This window comes from Strix uralensis, chromosome 2 (assembly GCF_047716275.1).
Source record: "Strix uralensis isolate ZFMK-TIS-50842 chromosome 2, bStrUra1, whole genome shotgun sequence".
In the NCBI taxonomy this organism is placed as follows: Eukaryota; Metazoa; Chordata; class Aves; order Strigiformes; family Strigidae; genus Strix; species Strix uralensis.
The window spans coordinates 40,344,455-40,365,395 of record NC_133973.1 but is presented as its reverse complement, the minus strand read 5'-3'; the positions used below and the strand labels follow the sequence as shown (position 1 = coordinate 40,365,395).

The following is a 20,941-nucleotide window of genomic DNA, read 5'->3' as shown; positions in this document are numbered from 1 at the left end:
GCGCGCGCCGCACGCCTCGAGCCCCGCCACGCGCTCGGCCTTTGAGGGGCGGCGGCGGGCCAACGGCCGCTCCCTCGCCGCCGGAGAGTCCCTGCCCCGCCGCGAGCGGGCGGCGGCAGCCGCGAACCGGACGCCGGCGCCTCCGCTTCCCGGGGCCGGCGAAGCCAACTGCTGTGCCACGGGGGCTGCCCTCGGCTTCGGCCGCCGCCGCCGCCCTTTTGCGCGGGCGTCACCCAACCACCCCTCCCTCGGGCGGCGGCGCCTCCTCTCCCCCGCGTCCCGAGCGCACGGAGCCAACACCGTCCCCGCTCCCCGCGCGGGGAAGCCATTATTTTCCGGTTGTGCCAAGACGCCACGCCCCGCGCCCAGGCCAGGGCGAGCGAGCGAGCGAGCGCGGCTCCCCCTCAGCCCGTGCGGCGCGGCCCCCACCCGCCGGGCGCTAGCGAGGCCCGCTTCCTCAGCGGCGTCCACTCCCCCAGCCCGGAGCCCCCGTTACGCAACTCCGCCCGTGAGCGCAACCCGCCCTCCTCCTCCTCCTCCTCCCACCCCCAATACCCGCCACTCCCGAACCCCCGCCCCCCCGCCTTCTGGTCCTACGGTTTTTAAAGGCGCACGCCGAACCTGCTGGCGCTGGGTAATCGCAAAGCTTCTCTGACTGACGGTCTGTCCGGCCTCTCATAAGCCGCGAATCCCTGAGACCCCTCCCCCTCCCTCAGACACCAACCAGTGGAACGAGGGGGGCGGGCGCCGAAGGCCAACCAAGCCGAAGCGCAGCAGTGGAAGAGCGCTATGACTGACGTAAGTCAACAAAGGTCACGTGCGGCGCCGCGGAGGCGGCGATTGGCTGCGTGGGCCCGGGCGGGCGGGCGTGGAGGGGGGGTCACGGTGGCGGCGTGGGGTTCGCTGTGTGACACAATTACAACAACTTTGGGCAGCTGCTGGGGAAGTTTGTACAGGCGGCAAACACACCCCGCGCGGCAGGGCGGGCGGGGCCCCTGTCACCCCGGCTCCCCGCGCCCCTCGCCGCCGGGGCGAGCGGCGCCGCCGCGATGTAAACACCGCTCCGCCGCCATCCGCCGCCGCAGCAGCCGCCGCCGCCGCCTCCTCCTCCTCCTTTCCCCCCCCCCCCCCCCACTCCTCCCTCCCTCCCCCGAGTCTCCAGCGCTGGGGCTCCCTCCCTCCCCCCTCCCTCCTCCTCCAAGCAGCGGGGCTTCCCCCCGCCTCCCTCCCTCTCCCCTCCCTCCCTCCCTCCTTCCCTCCCTCCCTCCCTCCCCCTCCCTGCCGGCTGTTGTTGTTGTAATAAAAGTTGTGGTGTGTGTGTGTGTCGGGCACCCCGCCCCGCCCGGCGCTGGGGGGTGTTGGGGGCGCGCAGGGGGGGGGGTTGCGATCGTGAGTTAATTACGCTGCGTTTCCATGAAATCGTGCGGAGTGTCGCTCGCCGCTGCCGCCGCCTCTGCTGCTCCTTTCGGTGATGAGGAAAAGAAAATGGCGGCGGGGAAAGCGAGCGGCCAGAGCGAGGAGGACTTCGCCAGCTTGACAGCCGAGGAGAGAGAAGCCCTATCCGGCATCGACAGGTACCCGCTCCCCACTCCGCCCCGGCCGCCTCCGTGTCCCGGCTCGGCCCGCGCTCCCTCCGTGTCCCCCCCCTCCCCTGCCCGCGGCTCCCCGCTCGGGAGTGCGTGTGTGCCCGTGTGCGGGCTCCCGGCCCCCGCCGCCGCGCTCTGCCCTCGCCCGCCGGGAGCGAGCCTGCCTGCCTGCCCGTGCGGGGGGCTGACTCTCGCTAACGCTGGTGCCTCTCTCCCCTCCCTCCCGCCCGCTCCCCTTCTGCAGCCGACTCTTCGGATTTCTGAGGCTTCATGAAGATGGCGCCAGAACGAAGGCCTTGCTGTTAAAGGTAAGCGCGAGGGTGGATGTGGAGCGGGGCTGGGGGGGGGAAGGGGGGGAGGGGAGGGAGCCGGCCCGGCCCAGCCGCCCCCTCCCTCCGGTCCCCCGGGTCCGCACGGTGAGTGTGTGCGTGCAAGTGTGCATCTGGGTGCGAGTGTGTGTGTGTGAGTGTGTGTGAGTGTGGCACCGCCACATCCGCGGACGCACGTCTCCGCGGGCGGCAGGGCGCTCCGCCTCGCCCCCCGCCGCCGTCTCCTCACGCGTCGCTGCCGCCTTTGCCCCTTCCCCCCCACCCCTGCCCCCCCCACCCCCACCCCCCGCGTAGTCAGCGCGACCTCCCGCGCGGGAGGGAGCCGAGCGGGGCCGGGTGTGGGACGAAGGGAGCGCGGCCTTGCGGGCTCCGCTCCGGACACTTTTGCGGGTGTCCGTCCAGCCCCGGGACGGGAAAGTGCCAGCGGGCCGGGCCGGAGCCCGGGGCCGGGAGCAAAAGCCAAGCGGGGCGGGGGAGGGGGCGCGGGGGAGGGAGGGGGAGGAGGAGGAGGCGGCGGGGGGGGGGGGGGGGCGGGGAGGGCGCGCGCGAGGCTCTGCTGACGTTGGCCTCTCCCCGGACCCTCCCTCGTGATTTTCGCCCCGCGCGGCGGGGGCCGGCGGCTGCGCGCGCCCTGCCCGGGGCCGTTGCGCCTGGCGGCGCGGCGGGGAGAAGCTGACCCGGAGCCGGGGGAAGGGGGGGCGAAACGGGCCGGGCCGCGGCGGGGCGGGCGCGGCGCTGAGCGACTCCCGCTGCCCGTCGCCGAGGGACTTGTTTACTCTCCGGGCCCGGCCGCCTCCGGCGTGCCAGGGTCCTCGCCGAGCGCCGTGTCTCGCTCGCCCCCCCCCGCCCCTCCTCCCCCCTCCCCGACGGCCCCGCCGCCGGGCGGCTTGACAGGGAGCGGGACGGCCCGCAGGTTGCTGGAACCCGGCCGGCCTTTTGAGCGAGATGTTTGTTTCTGTGAAAAGTTGTTGGCCCTGTCATTTAGTTAAGTAATGGCTGCTCCTGTCGGCCCAAGATGGCCGGACAGGGAGGAGAAAGAGAAGGGGCGGGGGGGGGGGGGGGAGGGGGAGGTAAACACGAAACAAACACCGGGAACGAATACGCACGTCGCCCGGAGCGAGAAGCACCCGGTGAACGTCGAGGGAAACTCTCCTGCGCATTGCAACTTCTTTGTGGGTGCTTCCCTGCTGCGGGCAGGGCGTTTGCAACGCTGGCGTCCTCCTTATCAACCTGTAGCACATTCTGCTGCCCATCCGTAAGCTGCTGACAAAGGCTGTGCAGGCTGAGTGTCTGCTATTTAAAGGCTAAAGGCGAAGGAAACGTTTGGGTAACAGAATAAGTCGAGCTGTTTTTAAAATACCACACGGTTGAAGCAGGGGACTCTGTTCTTCTGGTTCCTGCTTTCTGACTTGTTCCTGTCAGTAGCGTTGCATTTGACACTTTGTTCATCCTATTGTTGTGCCCGTGCTGAACGCTGGTATTTTCACGTGAAGAATTTTCTTCTGTTGCTGGTCTTGGTTGATCTGAAGACTTAACTCTAAGGCGTGTTGAATTCGGTAGGCTAGGCCCTTACTTGTGTTTGGATGTTTATTTCTGGCATGATTGGAAGAGCTCAATGTCAGGACGTGGGGGGAGGGGGGAGAGATGGAAGTAAAAGCAAGTACACTCTTCTTTGTGCTTATATTTTAAGAAATCTAGTGGTTTCCTTTTGATTTTCAGAGTTATTTATAAGAGTACTTCTGATAAATCAAAAAGGTAGTGGAGTGACATGTCAGACCAGTTAAATAATGTATGTTAACTGTTAGTGGGCCAGAATTAATGTCTGCTCTGTACATGCTGTTGAGGCTATCGGAAATGTTAGAGAGAACCATCTATGGGATAGAGCTTAAGGATGCCAGATAGAAAATAAAAGCATCATATGTAATTAGATCATCTGTTGCATAACGTCACTAGGTTAATTTTTATTTTGCACACTGTAAAATTAAGTAATGCGGACAGCAGTTCACCATATTAGTTGAGTTTTGAGTCCTTTCTTGCATATAATGGCTTTTCTTTTTTATGCCAGTCAATTAAAGTTTTAGTATATACAGTTTGTTTGAGATGACGGAAGTTGTGGGGCATTTTGAGAATTTTGAAGTATATTTCTAGAAATATCATTGTATGTTCTCCTACTGTGTCAATGCATAAATCCATGCCGTGAATACTAAAAAAAAAGCAACAACTAAATATTTTGATATTTCATCTCAGTTTTCTGACAGTGTTTTTGACATTTATGAATTGCACACTAACTCACAAAGCATGTTCTTGGTAAAACTTGTCTCTGAGAAAAGTACATTGTTAAGGAAGTAGAAAGATTAAAATGTTACTGTTCAGCACAGAGATGTTTGAGACAAATTTCTTGGCTTGAATCAGCTTTGGTTTTGTTTGTGCTTTTTACTTTCAGGGAATGTGCATGTGTTTCAATTACTGTTATCGATAAGTTGTTATTTTTAAGATGTTTTTACTTAATTCCTTTTCTGTGTGTGTGACGCTTCATACAGTCTACACTCTATGGGAAGGTTCAGAGTAATTTAGCAAATCACTTTTAATTCTGTATAACAGTTATTTTTATTGTAGAAAGTGTGGCCATATATATGTGTGTTTAATTAATAGGCTTTACAGTGTTAGTAACAAAATCTTTCCTTTTGTGCATGAAGCAACAACAGCTATAACAAAGACCCTAGGCTCCACAATTATGAAATCCTAACTGACTGATTTAAGAATCTACAAGCCAGCACATTATAAAGTAATGTGAGATTTATGTGCAAGTACAGCAGGTAGGGAAAACCATTGAGTCATGTTTTCAGAGGAATCCTTCACAGAGGCAGAAATTTGTCAGTACTCCCCTCGATGAGAGAATAGTACACCCGCTATTGAACCTGTTAGAAAGGCAGGCTGTAGCGGCGTGTCTTCTGTGAGCGCCTGACAGTGTTCCCTGGTTACCTGTGGTTAAGTTGGTAGGAGCAGTGTACGTGTCTGAGGAGACTGTCGGGGTGGGAGGTGAGGTCCGGGGTTGCAAGTGTGGAGGGAGCTGCTCCGTTACCCGCACGGGTACTTGTGCAGCAGCGGGATTCGGTCGTGGACTTAAATTCGGTGCCTCAATAGGAGGAGGTACTGCTCGCGTTTTTGCTGGGGTGCACTCGGCAGGAGGCAGTGTGTTAGCTCAAGCCATTTGCAGGCCGACCAGGAGATCTCATGAAGCCTTTGCAGTGGGAACTCTGGTTTTAATGAAGCCACACCCTGACAGAGTTTAATAAGAAGAAATCTGGGATCTGTGATTCTGTGATCTCTTTCAGGGATGGAGGGAGCTTCGTGTCTGGAGCCTTAATATAGTTGTGGGTTTTATTCATGCTCCAAGTCTGGACTGCAGTCCCCCTTTTATGGTGGTTCTGCTTTGTAGGATATATGGCTGTAGTATCATGAACTAAGCTGAGTCCTGCTGCTGGGTGTAGCAAATCAAAAGAGCAGATAAGACATCAGATCTATACAGTTTTATGAATTACTGAAGATACAGACTAAAGGTCAGGAATATTGTTGCTCCATGTATTGGGGGTATGTGATAAGCCAGAAGAAATCAGACTTTCCTGTAATGATGTATACACATTGTTAGTATGGTTGACAGAGGAAGAGAATTTTCTGTTGTCAAAAATTTTGTATTTGGTTTGCAGAAAAGGAACTTGAATATCATAGTTTGCAGCTAGAGTGTGGTTTTGGGGGAGAGAAGAGGGAAATTGAAAGAGAGGTCACTTTTCAAACTGGTTGAAATGCTGAAAATCCAATGTAGCCAGTTTTGTACAGAAGGTGCTCACTGTTAGCTTCTGTAGTTGACAAGAACATTAATGTGGATCAAAAAAACCCCAACCAAAACCCCTGCAGTTATCTTGAGGTCTCTTTCTCCCAGGAAGACTTCTCTGGCAGGAGGTGAAGCTTAAAGATTACTTGAAGGGGGTGGGGAGGGGAGGACATCCATTGTATTGGAAGTGAATTGCAAAGCATTTCCTTTTTCTTTCTTTCTTCCTTCCTTTTTTTTTTTTTTTTTTAAATGGTACTTCCAGTGTTTAGCCAAAGTTGACTTTCTTTCAGTTGACAAACCTCCGTTTCATAAGCTATAATTATTTGGCTTCTATACAGATTTAGGTTGATGTAGCTTCTCTAATGTACTGGGTATAAGATGCTTGTTAATTCCTATTCATAGAGTTTAATCAGTTTGTCATATCCTGTAGACAAAATTGGAAGCATGTTTCCATTTAAAATTATTGATGTTTAAGTCAATTTAAAGAGAGGTGAAATAGTTCCATGCAGTATGCCAGTTTTTGGTCTCTGTGTTACACCTCTTGTGGTTTCGCAGCTCTTTTGTTTTCCAGCTGATTTTAAAAATGGTATTTCCTTTGTATAGAGGCCATATGTGTTGACAAAATTAACAAAGTGATTATCTGTGCTTTTATTAAGCATACCAAATAAGTGCACAGTGACAATATTCTTTCATCTTTCTTACAATTGTAGGTGTTACTTGTTTAAAAATAGTTCCGGACAGTGTGAATTAGTATATATTGACTTTGTCCCTTTAGTGTTGACATTAATGTTAATTTTCTACTAATCTATAATTAAATATCCTCAGTTTTAATTTTAACAGACTGCTTGTAAAATAATTATGCAGGAAAACATTTTAGGAGATTAGGTGTAGTAAAGTGGGTTTTTTTAATAACTTTGGAAACATTTTGGCTTAATTTGTTTTCATCAGAACAAAGAAATATTGCTTTAAAAAGAATTACAGTGTTTGCCGTATATAATGGCAGCACTGGGAATTGAGAAACTGGGGATTGGTACCATGAGACATTTGTAGAGCATTCCAGGAAGTAGGCAGCCTCTCCAATTGAAAATTATGTCTGAGCTGTTCCTTTATGTTTTTTTAAAATACATTCTGCATTTCTTAGTTATTATCTAGTACGCTGTCTGTTAATGTGAAACAAGTTGAAGTTGGTTAAAATTTTGTAAATTGTGTTACGAGTGGGACTGGTTTTCTAGCTTTCTTTGAAGGTGTCTGGAAGTGGAAAGATTTGAGGTAAAAATGTTGTGTTTATTGGATAATTGGGACTGACATAGATTTTTTTTTTTAGGATCAGTTTTTTTCTGTATGCAATTTGGGCTTTATGTTATTTGGGTAGGGTTTTTTAGGATCCAATTAAGGTGTAATGTATGGCACATTCTATAGTTCATGGTTGTACCATGTTTATACTTCGAAATTACAAATACAGTCTATGTGATATTTATCTGTCCTGGTTCTTAAAGAGTTAGTTATAGGTTTGCAATGTTTATACTTCATCTGGTATTAAAAATGACCTTTTTTTTAAAAAAGGACTTTACACAGTGCCTTTTGTTTAAGTACGAGACACTTGGCATGTTGTGATACTTTCAAAACTAATGTTTAAGGCATATTTCTTTAAAATAGTGTTTTTTATTGCTCAAAGCACACGTTCTTGAATGTTTTGGATGTTTAAGTTTAAAGTGCAGTGTTGTTACTGCTTCCTGAAGGCAAGGAATTTGATGAAGTTTCAAATGTTACAGTTGTCATTTTAATATGCTAATGAAAAGGCAAAGATGGACCTCATCTCTACAAACAACACGCTTTTCTAGAAGTGTACTTAAAGATTACAGGACAGCTAGCATATTGGTATTTGCATTTGGGTAAGCTTTATGTTTGCTATCAGGAGACAATTAATGGGGAATACAATATAAGATTTTTCTTTGTTATAGTAGGTTTTCATGTTTATTATGGAATAAATTTTACATATTGTAGCTTCTGAGTACTGGTCTGCTGAATCTGGAGACTGAAGTGGTCCATTTCTTTAAATGATACATATGCATAGGCTTAAGATAATTCACGCCCTACTGACTTAATAATGAAATAGACAAGGCGGGCAGCAATTTGGGATGAAGAAGAGAGAGAAATATTATTGTATTTTAGCAGCTGAGGCATAGAGGTTTTGATAAATTATTTAATTTTTGAAAGTGAAGAAAACCTGTGGCAAGGATGGGACACAATTGTTTTCCTTCAATTCCATTCCAGTAATTTAACCACTGAAGTCCTTCCATTGATCCATCTGTGCATCACAATACTCGTGGACTCTAGCTTTCAAATTTCTATACAGGTAATCTCAGGTACCATATGTGAGGAGGAAATAAGACAATCTAAAGTTTTTGCCTATACATAGTATTCAGGTGTGCTTTCTGCTTGTGAAAAGCATGTCTCTGTGCCTCTTGCCAGCCTTTATAGCTGTTTGTTCACTGTAATGGGTTGAGTGGACTTGATAATTAGAGGTAAGACTATCTGCAAGTGTTGATACCATCTGAAGTAAGTGTTGAAAGAATCATCTAAAAGCTATACCATATGTTTGTTATACCATTTTAGAAAAGTGTAGATGTTTCATACTTGGATAACTCTGTGCGTAGAACCATTTGTTTTCATTACATTAGTAAGATGATACAAAATTAAGGAGAGTCATGGAAAATGTTTACGGCTGTAAAGTGATTTTATACTGATTAACATTTGTCACAGGACTTTTCAGTACCAGAATCCTAGGCCATAGCCCACTGTTGTTCTTTATCCTACTGAGAATTAGGCAAATTTATGTTCTGTGGAGAAATTAAGCTTTGGTTTCCAGCCTTACAGATTCATGAATTAAACTTCAGGTTGATCTCTGGTTAGTGGACAAATACTGTTCTTGGTTTTCAACTGATGCGATTTTTGGGTAATGGGAGGGATTTTGCAGTATTTTGAACAGACTGAAAGGGAAGGAAATGTGTATATTTGTAGTTCAAGTATACTAAAATAGTTGTATAAAACTAGTTACTGCTGTAAAGGTCTTAGATCAGCTTCTGCAGAAATGAATTAAGCAGATGGGCTGTGAGTCTGAGGTGAATACATATCTGAGTTAGGTGGCAGGTTTTGGTATTGGACCAGATAATTCTAGAAGCTGAACTGTTATCGTGCTGGCTCTGAATGCATCTAGGTATGTGTATACAACTTCCAGTCCTTTAGTTTCATACCTAGTATTTTACATGTCCAACTCATGTAAGGTACTTTTTGTTTTAACCTTCCTTCTTGGTGAGGTTCTGCAGCTATGGTGTTTGAAGTGTAACATTTGAATAATGTATCTTCACAATTAAAAATTGAAGTGATGCTCATTAAACTTCAGGTGTCATTATAGAGACCAGTTGACTGTCTTTGTTACAAATGTTAACAAAGTTAATCTTGTTCCCTAGCAGAATACTTCTTTGTAGGTAAAAACAGACAAAATGGAACTAAATGGTCCTGTATGGAGCCCAACAGAAGGCTGCCAGGATTTGTACAGGTGTACCTGAGAGGGTAATCTTTGGTACCTTACAGCACATTTTTGTTACGAGGAAAGAGAGGAACTGTGTTTGATATAGTCTAATCTGTTTTTTGGACCAGGGAAGTTCTGTAAAGCAAGGGAAAATAATTAAATATTTTATTTTGTGTTTGATTTACAGATAGGCACATTAAAGAAATAGCTGTAGTAATTGTAATTCCTCTCATGGAAAAGGCTTTTTTTGAGACTGGCCTGTTCAAGACTAGTCTGTTCAAAGCTTGTTTTCAAGACTAGTTGTACTGATACTGTCAAAAGTAGTATGAGCCATTTGACAGTTTGCTTGTGGACTTAATAAAGTTTGTTGAATGGTGCATTTTAAAAATGAGCCTCTGTCAACATTTTGCAGTTGGATAAAGTATTACTCTTGATGCTGAATACTATTCTTTGTATGTAAAGAATGATAGGAAAGTATTCCTTATGTAAATAAAATACTGTCTTAATGAACAAAAGGCCCCTTAAGTGTGTTTGGGAGTTGAAGAATATTCTTTCTCAGATGCTTACACTTTATAGAGTATGAGAGGACACATGGATTACAATCAGAGTTGTTTTGACAAAATAGCTTCCTTTATGGTTCTTGCATTTGCTACATAGTGTTCACTGAAGAAGCTTGTTTAATTAAGATGTAGAATTAAGAGCTCATTTATAGTTTTGTAAAGGGAGTGCCTAAAAATGTGCTATGAATTACAACCAGAACACTGTATGTCTACATATGAATTTCCTTTGTGGTAAGTTGTTAAATTAATTGTTTGTTAAAATGGCTTTAAGTCATTTCCTTTTCTCATAGTGGCGTTTTGAGGATTATGATTCACTTCATGATATAGATTGGTTTTTAAAGTCTAAAACAGATTGAATTGTGAATGTGCTTTCCATTAAATTTCTGCTTGCATTTTGAGAATTTAAAAATTCTGAACAATTTCAGGATACCATTTTCAGCATTAGACAAAAGATCCAGCGCAACGGCTTTTAAAATAGAGCCAATAGGTCTTTTATTTTTGGGGTAGTATTACATTACTTCCATTGCAGTTGCCATTTTAACTTTTTATTTAAGCACTGGTTTCATTATCTTATGATTTGAAAACTTACTTGCACAGGAATCTAGAGTAGAATAATGAATTGAAGTTAAGGCTTTAGTTTTGTGTATTCTCCCTCTAGGTAACAGAATTTTAAGTACTCTCTGTTGTTTCTCATATGTGCTAGTGAAACCATTTTTGGGCCTGTGTGATGAATCAGGCTGGAGAACTGATTCGAATCAAAAGTAGTCTAGTAAAAATGGAAAACTCTTTAGTTTTAAATAACCAATACTGAAGGTTACTGCTAAGACAAAGATCTTAGGTTTTAGCAGAGCAAACTTCAGCTTGCTGAGAGCTCACTTGGGAGGGATTCCATGGGAAGCTTCCATGGAGGATAAAGGAGCTAGCGAGTGCTGGAAGGTTTTCAAGAATGCCCTACTGGAAGCACAAAAATGGGTCATTCCCTTTTAAAGGTAAGGGAAGTAAGCAGAGCAAGAGACCCCCTTGGCTTAACTGTGAGCTTCTGAGTCTGCTCAAAACCAAAAGAGAAGCATAACAGAGATGAAAAGTGGGTGAATACTGCTGAGAATTACAAGGGTGTTGCCAGGGTGCAAGGGTATTGCCAGGGTGTGCAGCCATGCAGTTGGAAAAACAAAAGCTCAGCTTGCATTGAAATTGGCCAGAGATGTAAGAAACTACAAGAAAGGGTTCTTCAGGTACGTAAACAACAAGCAGAAACAGAAGGAAAATATTGGCCCACTGTTAAACAGGAGAGGTGAATTAGTCACCAGCAACGCTGAAAAGGCAGAGATGCTCAACACTTCCTTCACCTCTGTCTTGCTGCTGGGATTCAGGTCTTGGGAACAAAAATCCAGGTCAATGCAAAGACAGACCCACTGTCAGTGAAGGAAGAGTTGGTGTGCGAACTATTACAGGAGCTTGACCCCTACAGATTGATGGACCTTAGTATTATCCACCCAAGGGTGTTTAAGAGAGCTGACAGCTGTAGTTGCGAGGCCACTCTCCATAGTCTTTGAGAAGTCTTGAAGACTGGGGGATGTCTCAGAAGACTGAAAGAAGGCAAATGTCTCCCCCATCTACAAGAAGGGCTTAAAGGAGGATCCACGAAATTATAGGCCCATCAGTCTTACTTCGGTACCTGGGAAAGTCATGGAACGAATCTTCCTGGGGGCTATCACAAGTTACATGAAGCATGTGGTTGGGAAAAGCCAGCACAGATTCACCAAGGGCAAATTATGTTTGGCAAACCTGATTGCCTTCTATGACACAGTAACCTGCTCGGCTGATGTGGGGTGAGCGGTGGACATTGTCTACCTGGATTTTTCCAAGGCTTTTGATGAGGATTCCTACAGCCTCCTCCTAGAGAAACTGATGTGTTACGGTCTAGACAAGTGGTCTGTGTGGTGGGTGGGGAACTGGCTGACAGGCTGCAGCCACAGGCTCTTTTTCAAACTGGCAACCTGTCACAAGTGGGGTCCCCCAGAGATCGATACTGGGCCCAGTGCTGTTTAATATCTTCATAAGTCATCTGGATAATGGGATCAAGTGTTCCCTGATGAAGTTTGCTGACGATACTGAGTGGGGAAGTGGACTCTTTGGAAGGGAGAGTCACCCTACAGGAAGACCTGGATAGGCTGGAAGAGTGGACTAACAAAAACCTTATGAAGTTCAGCAAGGACAAGTGTAAGGTCTTGCACCTGGGAAAACATAATCCAGGAGTGCAGCACAGGCTGGGATCTACCTGGCTGGGGAGCAGCTCTGTGGAAAGGGCCCTGGGGTTCCTGGTGGACAACAAGCTCGATAGGAGTGAACAGTGAGCTGCTGTGGCAAAGAAAGCCCAGGGGATGCTGGGTTGTATCAACAGGGGCATCACCAGCAGAGATAAGGAAGTCATTATCCCACTCTACTCAGCGCTTGTCAGGGCACACCTGGAATACTGTGTTCAGTTTTGGTCTCCGCTATACAAAAAAGGTGTGGACAGGCTGGAGAGGGTCCAGAGAAGGGCCACAAAGACAATTAAAGGATTGGGAAGCCTGCCTTGTGAGGAAAGGCTGAGAGAATTGGGTTTGTCCAGCCTTGAGAAGAGAAGGATTAGGGGAGACCTTATTACCATGTTCCAGTATTTAAATGGTGGCTACAAAGAAGATGGAGACTCCCTTTTTACAGGGAGTCACATGGAAAAGATGAGGGGTAATGGGTACATGTTACTCCTGGGGAGATTCTGACTGGACACAAGGAAAATTTTTCACAGTGAGAAACATTGGAATAATGTCCCCAGGGAAGTGGTGGATTCCCCAACACTGGACACTTTTAAGATTCAGATGGACAGGGTGCTGGGTCATCTTGTCAAGACTGTGCTTTTGCCAAGAAAGTTTAGACCAGATAATCCTTGAGGTCCCTTCCAACCTGGTATTCTGTGATTCTGTGAATACAGGTCATCGTGCAGACTCAAAAAAGGCTGTACAGGTGCTTTAAGAGAGAGAGACTTGGGAGGCTAGGATGGGTCCTGTTAGTGTTATGCTGTTTCTGCAAGGCATATTTATAAAACTGTTGCTGGAGCAGAAAGGTTTGCTCCCTTGTTTTCTTATGGGGGGATGGAATTATATGTATTTTGGAAGCACAGGTTGCCAGGATTATAGTTGTTTTTTGAAAGGAGAGATGGAATGAGCACAGTTGGCTGAGCTTCATTACTCTCTCTGAAGGAAGACTGCCCCTAGGAGACTTAGGAGAGGTCCAGATATGAACATATGTCCAGCAGCAGAGAATGCTGGAATATATGTAACAAGGACTGTAGAAGTAGAAGTCTTTTTTATGAAGCTGTTTTATGTCATGGCAGATATGGCTCTGAATGAAGGAAAGATGCTGAGGGATCTAGGCTGAGTATGTTATGAATTATGTTTGAATCTCTGCCTACTGAAGATCAGGCCTCCATAGAGGAGGAATGAAACAGTCTTCTGGGAAGTTTTTTCAGAATAAGTGTTACAGTGAAAGGAAGAGATTTTCAGTTAAAGAAAGTGGAGGAAAGGTTGAAAAAGGATACTTATGAGATTAGATGTGAGGAAGAGTGGGAAACCAAGGAATTAAATGGGTGACATAGTGATGCAAACAAATGGGGAGGGGCATGGGGGTGGCAGTGAAAATCATAGTATATGCTTTCCAGCAGCTACCTGACTCTTGTTCCTGGATACCATCTGTTACCACTAACTTAAAGTAGCATTTAAGCTCTTGATGGTGCTGGTCCCTGTCTCAAAAGGTTTTAAAAACAAGGTAGAGAGGAACAGAATAGAGAAAAAAGTTGAGGAGGGTTTGTGGAGTGTGTGAAAAAGTTTAATTAAGACTTATATGCTGCAAGTTCTGAATGTAGCAGTGCTTCTGCTCCCATTTTTGAAATCAAATTAAGGCATGGTAGAGGAAGCTGCCCCTTTAACAGAAACAGTGGCTGCATTGCCTGTGTCTTCATCTTCTACTGCTGCTTCCTTTTTCCCTCCTTACCCCCCAAGGTGAGGAAGAGTAAAGAAACCTACTGCTTCTGCTCTTTCCTCAAGGTGAAAATGAAGACTGAGAACTGCCACGTGTCTGTTCTCCTGTGATGTTTTGCTGCCTTTATATTTGAAGGATAAAGAAAGCTGAGCAAGTATGGAAGATGTAGGTGGATATGTTAAAAGGGCAAGAAATAGTTTAAAGTATGGAATTGAAAGCCTATGTAAGGGAGAGGGATGCTGATCTAGAGAATGTAATGGTATAGTTTAATGCAATGAAGTGTAGAAAGAGTGCAAGATAAAGTGGAAGGATAAGAAAAATGGAGAACATTCATTATATAACATTATAAAGCATGTCATAAAGAATCTCTGGAAGGAAAGAAAAAATGGAATGATACTGGGAAGAATAAAGAAGTACAAAAATTGAGTACATTTCTTGGTAAACTTTAATGGAGCTCTGGACAGTAACTAGAGGTATATTATATACATGATGGTTCTTAAAACTTCACTCATTCATAGTCTTTGGTGTGGTGCACAGAAATGTGTTGTTTTCTGAGTATTTTTAATCTCTTCTGGGTTTTCATGGTTGGAAGGGCAGAGCCTTTGAATTTGTGTTTTCATTAACACTTCCAACAAAATTTTCAAAGATGGGAGACTACAAAACTCATTGTAGACTATCTGATTTCAAGTGTTACCTGTTAAAAAGATCAACAAATTAGGCTTCAAGGTCTTTTTTGCTTCTTAATCAAATTTTTTTTTTGCTTGTTTTTAAGAAGAAATGAGTGTTTATTTGTTCCTTTCTTAATTCAGAGGAAAGGGTGATAAGCGTAACTTTTACTTTTTATACTTTCTGAAAAAGAATCCCTAGTTAGAAACTGTTCAGCTTATTTTGAATCAGAACAATACATACTCTATTCCTTGTGTAAGTGGTGGGGAAATAAATAAAAAAAATGTTGTGCATGAAAACAAAACTAAGCGTTAGACGGTATGAGAGAGATGCATGTCTGAGCCAGCCTCTTCTGTCGGCCTTATGAAAATATATCTTCAGCATAAGAGCACATGTAATTTGATGAGCAAGTTAAGTTTTTATAGTGGAGGTCTTTCTTAACTTAAATTAATAGCTGAAAAGGCCCTAATGCCTCTTCTGGTTATATGTGGGGAGGATTTAGTGGTGTTTATGCTTATAGAAGAGTTCATTTTTGTTGCCTAAGTAAGATGAGATCACAAAGACCATCAGTCCATGTTAACTAATGAGCAGAATAAGGTCTCATTTTCAACCTTAAAAGGGCTCTGTTAACTTACAAGTTTATGTGTTAAAAAATGTATTAGTTTTGACAGTTTTCTGGGATTATATATCCATCTTTGCTGTTTTGGGAATTTTTTTCTATGTGTTGTCTCAATATCAGACATTTTTAAAAGTTTATTTGATACAAATAATTTGAAAAAAGTATTAATGGTTGAATGGAGCCTGGAAAGGAGACATTTGTTATGTAAAAAAAAAAAATTGGAAAGCACAGCAAAAACTGTATTGTAGTATGAAAATCTATTGTAGGGGAGGCAGGTGTATTTGGGACACTTGGAAGAGTTGTGGAAGGCTGTGTAAGGATTCTTTAGATAATTATGTGTGGTAAGGATATGACTGTTGCATAGGACTGTGATGCCTAATCTTGAAGATTGTCTTCAATTAATCTGGGAGTATAGATGTGTTCCAAACTGTATGAGGAAAAAGCTGGAATTGGAATATCACAATCTATTTATTCCCTGCCAGTAAAAATGCTGTCATCTTAAGTTGTATTTTTCTTTATTAGTTGATTTTTCTTTCCCCATGGCAGCTCTTTTTGCTTTTGAATGGTAGGATGTTTTCCTGTAATGCCAGTTGCAAACTTCGAGCTTGCTTGCATTGTGGCCAAAAATCTGAGAACAATGACGACTCCATTAGTCCAGTGAGAAAGGAATCTTTTGTACTACTTACTTTTAATTGCTAATTAAGCTAAGTCCTTAGCAGTTTGAAAGAATATTTTAGGCCCTCGGCTTTGGACCAGTATTTGCTACTCAGTTGTGGAGAATGATGGAAGGGTTGATTTTTACTATGATTTGTAGATGAAAGTGACATTCCTGAGAAAGTCACTTTCCTGAGAAAGTGGATAAGAGCTCTCATTTTGCACAAGAAGGTCTTGGGATTCAGGGAATGTGTGTGGCACCTGTAGAACCTGAGGAGCAGCCTAGGATTTATATGCTCCTTGAGAAGGCCTAGCAACACCACCTGCCCCCTCCCAAGCTCTCCATGGGTTTTGCCTGACTGCTCTGTTTCTGTACTTAGTGATTAAAGGTATTTTAGATTATCCAGACAAGCAGCAAGGATCTTCTAAAAAAAGCTTGTTGATATTCAGAGATTATTTGTTCTTGATTTTTATTTTTTTAAGCAATGAGATTAGATTGAAGCTTCCTTAGTAGTGCAGCATTGGTTCCAGTGCATTAGAACTCGCTATTGTAAAGAGTCTTGAGCACAGGTAGGTAGGAATTTTCTACCACCAGGAAACTGTACCTTAAGGGAAGTGGGTAAGCAGATACACAGATTTACCGACTGAAACAGGAAAACAAGTTCCAACTACAGGTCATTTCACAACTTTTTCCTCAGAGCTTTCTCACTTCCACAGTCAGAACTCAAAAATGGGAGAAACTGATTCAAAGCAATTAATTAACGACTAGCTTAAGGTCTTTTGGGCTTCAGACAGCTGGAAAGGAGAAGAAACATACTTCTGCTCCATTTTCATGCTATTTCTGTAGTACTTGAGAACCTTTCCAGATTTTTGTCATGTCGTTGCTGAAATTGGTTGACTCATATGTTCTCATAAGCAGATTACCTGTTTCACTTAGCACATTGTTTGCCAGTGATTCCCTTTTCTAAATTAAAAATACCTAAGAGTAGTGGTTAACAGTACCCGTACATATTGGTACCTGGGTTTAAGAATGAGTGTACTGTCAAATTCAAGTAACCTCTTTGTGTTTATGTTCACACTTGAATCTCAGTTGGACAGTAGTTGCTGCTGCTGTAGCTGTGCTGGCATTTTCTCTACCTCGGCAATCCCTACACAGCATATGCTGACAGAAGTTATTCTGTTAGCATCATTGCACTGTTATGTGCAATGTCAGAATCAAAACCCATTAGAGCTCTCTACTGTTACCCTGGTTGTAGGGTTGAACCAAGGTGTATGATTTTTTTTCTTATATGAGCAGACAGAATGTGGTAGAGGTGATTTTTGTAAAACAGCAATGCTGTCTGTAGCGGGGGCCTTCATGCACTGTTGTGATACTAGTATTAATTTCAGCTTTCAGTATCTTCCATGCTTTCTTCAGAACGAAAAATTCCAATCAGCCTTAAATCTTGTTGCAAGTAATGTAATTTAGAGAGCCTGGGTTAATGTGATCTTGCTGTTTGTTCTCTCAAATGACCAGAAAAACTATGTAACGTTGTACTGTACCATGATTGTGCTGGATCCAATTCTGGTTAGGACAGAATATTCTCTGGATGAAAACTATTCTGAAATGATAGCTTTCAGAGCCATTGCTTTTTGTCCTTAAAAGGTATATCACAAGTTATGTAAGTTCTGTTGCAACTGCTGTATCAACTTACATTTTAATTATAAACTACTATGTTTTTCCTTGTTTTTTAAACTTAGTTTGGACAAAACATTGGAAAATATACTTTGTGGATTAAATCTGCAATGTAGGAGGAATTAGTGTTACTCAGATGGCAGGTAGAAGAACAATGTTAAACAACAGATACGTTCTTAAGATAATGCAACATCTATGTAACTTCATATTGCTCATTAAATTGGTAATTAAGTAGAATGAATTACATTTGGTTTAGAAATCATAAGAACAGACACTAAATCAGTAGGACAGATACCATGATACTGCCTCTCCTTCCACAGTCAGATAAGGGAATGAAATTAAATTGCTACTTCCAATTAATTTTGGCTCTTAGTATAAAGGTGAGTTGTATTACTCATTAAAATGCACATTAAAAATGAAACATTGGGTTTTCTTCCTTCACATATATATCAAAATGTTGGCATTTGGTCATCCCTTTGGTTAGAAACAGTTAAAGCTTAAAGCTCCATTGCTTGTGTAATGTTGGCCTTCTAACCTCTCCAGCAAGTGAAGCAATTATTTTTTTGTGTGTGTGTCCCCGTTGTTCCCACTACCCCTGCCCCAGCATTGCTAGCTCTGCTTATCTTAAATTCTGTGTACACCTAATCCCCTGTCACGTAGGTGTTGTGATGTGTGAGGTGTTGGTCATAAGTTTGCATCTAGTGATATGAAAGGATGTGGGTGAGGGGGAGTCATGTACTCATTCATTTTAGAAAAATTAGTTTCAAACAATGTTTTTGAACATTTTATCTTAAGTCTACTACTATGCTTTTCAACAATATATGAATAAATATGCAAAAAAACCCCTGATTATTTATGGTAATAGTAGTTTTTAATATACACATATACTTCAGAATGATCCTCAGTAGTTTGCTCCTGGGTCTGTCATGCAAGTATTTACTGTTTTATTTCTATGCATTTTATTTCTATTCCTACATTATCTGTGAGGAAATGTCAATATGGTATCAGCTACTTTCATGCAGGCAGTATGTAAAAGCCTTGTGTTTTTGTCTAGTGTTATGTCTGAGCTCTTAGAGGTCTGAGTTGTGTTCTGTGTTCTCAGTGAATGAAATGTTGAGACCTCATACCCTATAAGCATATCTGAACCACTACTAAAGCTTTGTAGATATGGTTACCCAGAACTTTCTCAAGTGAGCTGCATTTAACTGTCCTGTGAGACTTTGCGGTATGTAACAGGTGTAGGCCTTGGAAGTAATTTTACGTTTATTTTCTGGAAGGAAAAATAACAAGAAGTGTGTGGTTGGAATGGGAGGAAGGAAGAAAGAGCAGATGGATAACAACAGACTGTGGGTCGTGGGAAGACTTCTAACACAGGAAAGAGTAAGCTAGATAGTGTTTCTGGAGGTGTCTCAACAAGGTAGACAAGACAGCTCAGGTATGTAGCGGGGTTGGAGGTAGCATAAAGCTTGGGCGGCACAACTAAATCAGGAAGTTACATGCTTACCTTCTCACATGTTTAAAACTACTATAACCAGTGGAAAGATGATATCTCAAGATTTTGGAAAGTAGCCTACATTTGGGACATAAATGTTCCAATTAATTGTGCACTCCAAATGTAGGCCTCTGAAATATGAAAGGTTTTGCTTCCGTCAGGCTATATCGTAGGTGAGGGAAAGGAGATCACAGTTTGGAGGCAGCTTGCAATGCTAAACTTGGGTTAAGCAGTACACCTTATAGGGGCATTGTTTTTTGGTCTTGAGGCAGCACTAAGTTGCAGTCCTCGTATTGTATCAGAGTGGTATGTGATATTTGCCTCACCTGCAAAATTTGTGTCAGATACAAACTGACCAGTTAGTCGCATCTGGCACATGCGGTCATGGAGTAGGTGGGTGCCAGTGGTTGTAGATGAGTCCTGGTAATGAATGAGATACAAGCCCAACTTTTTGGAGGGAGTTTTGAACGCACAACCCATAAGTCCTTTTAAACTGTAACAGAGTTTTCAGGAGTGGAGAGGGAGATTTGAGAATCACACAGTATCCTTTAGCTAGTGATGGCTTTGCCATATGCAGCCCCCCTGGAATACTCTGATTGTTGTAGTAAGAGAAAGGATTATTTCTTTCATCCTTCCCCTCCCCTGCAAATTAAATGTTAACAGCACAAAATTTTGGTTTATACAGTGAATTTTGTTTTGTGGTATCTTATGTCCTTCCAGACTGGTCTAGCAAGACTTCTAAAACCAGAGAATGAAAGTGTTGTGCCTGTAGACATAATTTTAACTCTGACTTTCAGGAGTGACACTCCCTCTTTTCAGGTCTCTAATGTGAATGTGCTCATTTTGCCATGGTCTGCAACTGAAGAGGAGCTAGCTGCCCATGGCATTCCTATGGCTCAGTTCTTAGGCTGCTTTCCAGGAAGACTCAGCTCTGCTTTTTTCTAAACTTTTTTTTCCCCGTACCTGATGATCTAACTCTCTACACCAACTTGAGATTTGTATGTCATCCTTGTCTTATGCAACTGCTGATGGTTGTAGTGGCTGGCTTAGGTATCCCTGAGCCTTCCTCCTGCCTGTGCAAGGCAGTGTTAAATAGATCATATTGGTTTTCTTAAGGCACAGAAGTGTTCTTTCATTTGATCATGTTAGCAGTCAGGCTCACAACAGTTCTCAAGGGAAAGTCTTTCTGCAATGTATCACTACTAACATAACGATTCATACTTTTTTGCTTGATACCTTGACTGTAGAGTACAGCTACCCCTGATGCAGCTAGAGTACTAACAGCTGCTTCCCAGTGACTGTTAGATCTGTGTGGACAGAACTGTGGTTACTTGTATTTCCTGTTTTCAGGACACTATTTAGTTGCTCTAAGCCTTCTGGAAGACCTCACACAAGATTCCACTTGCTAACAAACTATGTGTTAAATTTTATTGACAAAGGTCTTTTCACTTAGTGTTTTTATACTCAGCAAGTCACTCGTAAAACCTATTCCACCAACCTAGAACTACAGTTTCTATTTAAAAGGTATATTACACTTTCAGATAAACTGTACAAAAATAGTGATATCACTATCTGTAGCTTTTACTGTAGTCATACAGCTATAGCTTTAGACAATGATAGCTTTTTTGATAGTGAAAGCAAGTAGTAGCCTTAGGACATCAGTATTGAAAATAGCACTTCTCAAATTTTAAAATACCATGCCAGATTTAGACTTGGGTTGATGAAAATGGGAAATAAGTTAGTTATTTGGTTCTTGAGTCCTGAACAAAAATGACAGCAGAATCCAACTCTAATGCTGCGTTTTGCTAGATCTATTTCTTCTTTTGTCATTTGCTTCTGATCTTGTTAGTAACATTCTGTTTTGGAGAGAAAAATTGGCATTCATTGGCTTTATGAGAACTAAGAACATTTCAAAATAATAGGTGACAGTGGCTGTTTATATGCATTTCGGGAAAAAGGAGTGAGTCTGAGTTAGAAGC

General features: G+C 43.5%; 1 protein-coding gene across 15 annotated transcripts in view; it reads left to right on the top strand.

Moving 5' to 3' along the window:
• The first annotated feature begins 1,272 nt into the window (after positions 1–1,272).
• KDM6A (lysine demethylase 6A) overlaps positions 1,273–20,941 on the top strand; it is a 163,007-nt gene continuing 143,338 nt past the window's right edge. For 9 of the 15 annotated variants that reach the window (XM_074858473.1, XM_074858467.1, XM_074858469.1 and 6 more), the window contains exons 1-2: positions 1,274–1,574; positions 1,831–1,894. In XM_074858473.1, coding sequence (XP_074714574.1) covers positions 1,414–1,574; positions 1,831–1,894 — 225 coding nt within the window. In that variant the 5' untranslated portion in view covers positions 1,274–1,413. Of the gene's footprint in view, positions 1,575–1,830; positions 1,895–2,980; positions 3,472–20,941 lie in introns of those variants that run through there. The other 6 variants (XR_012627507.1, XM_074858462.1, XM_074858460.1 and 3 more) reach the window with 3 other exon arrangements.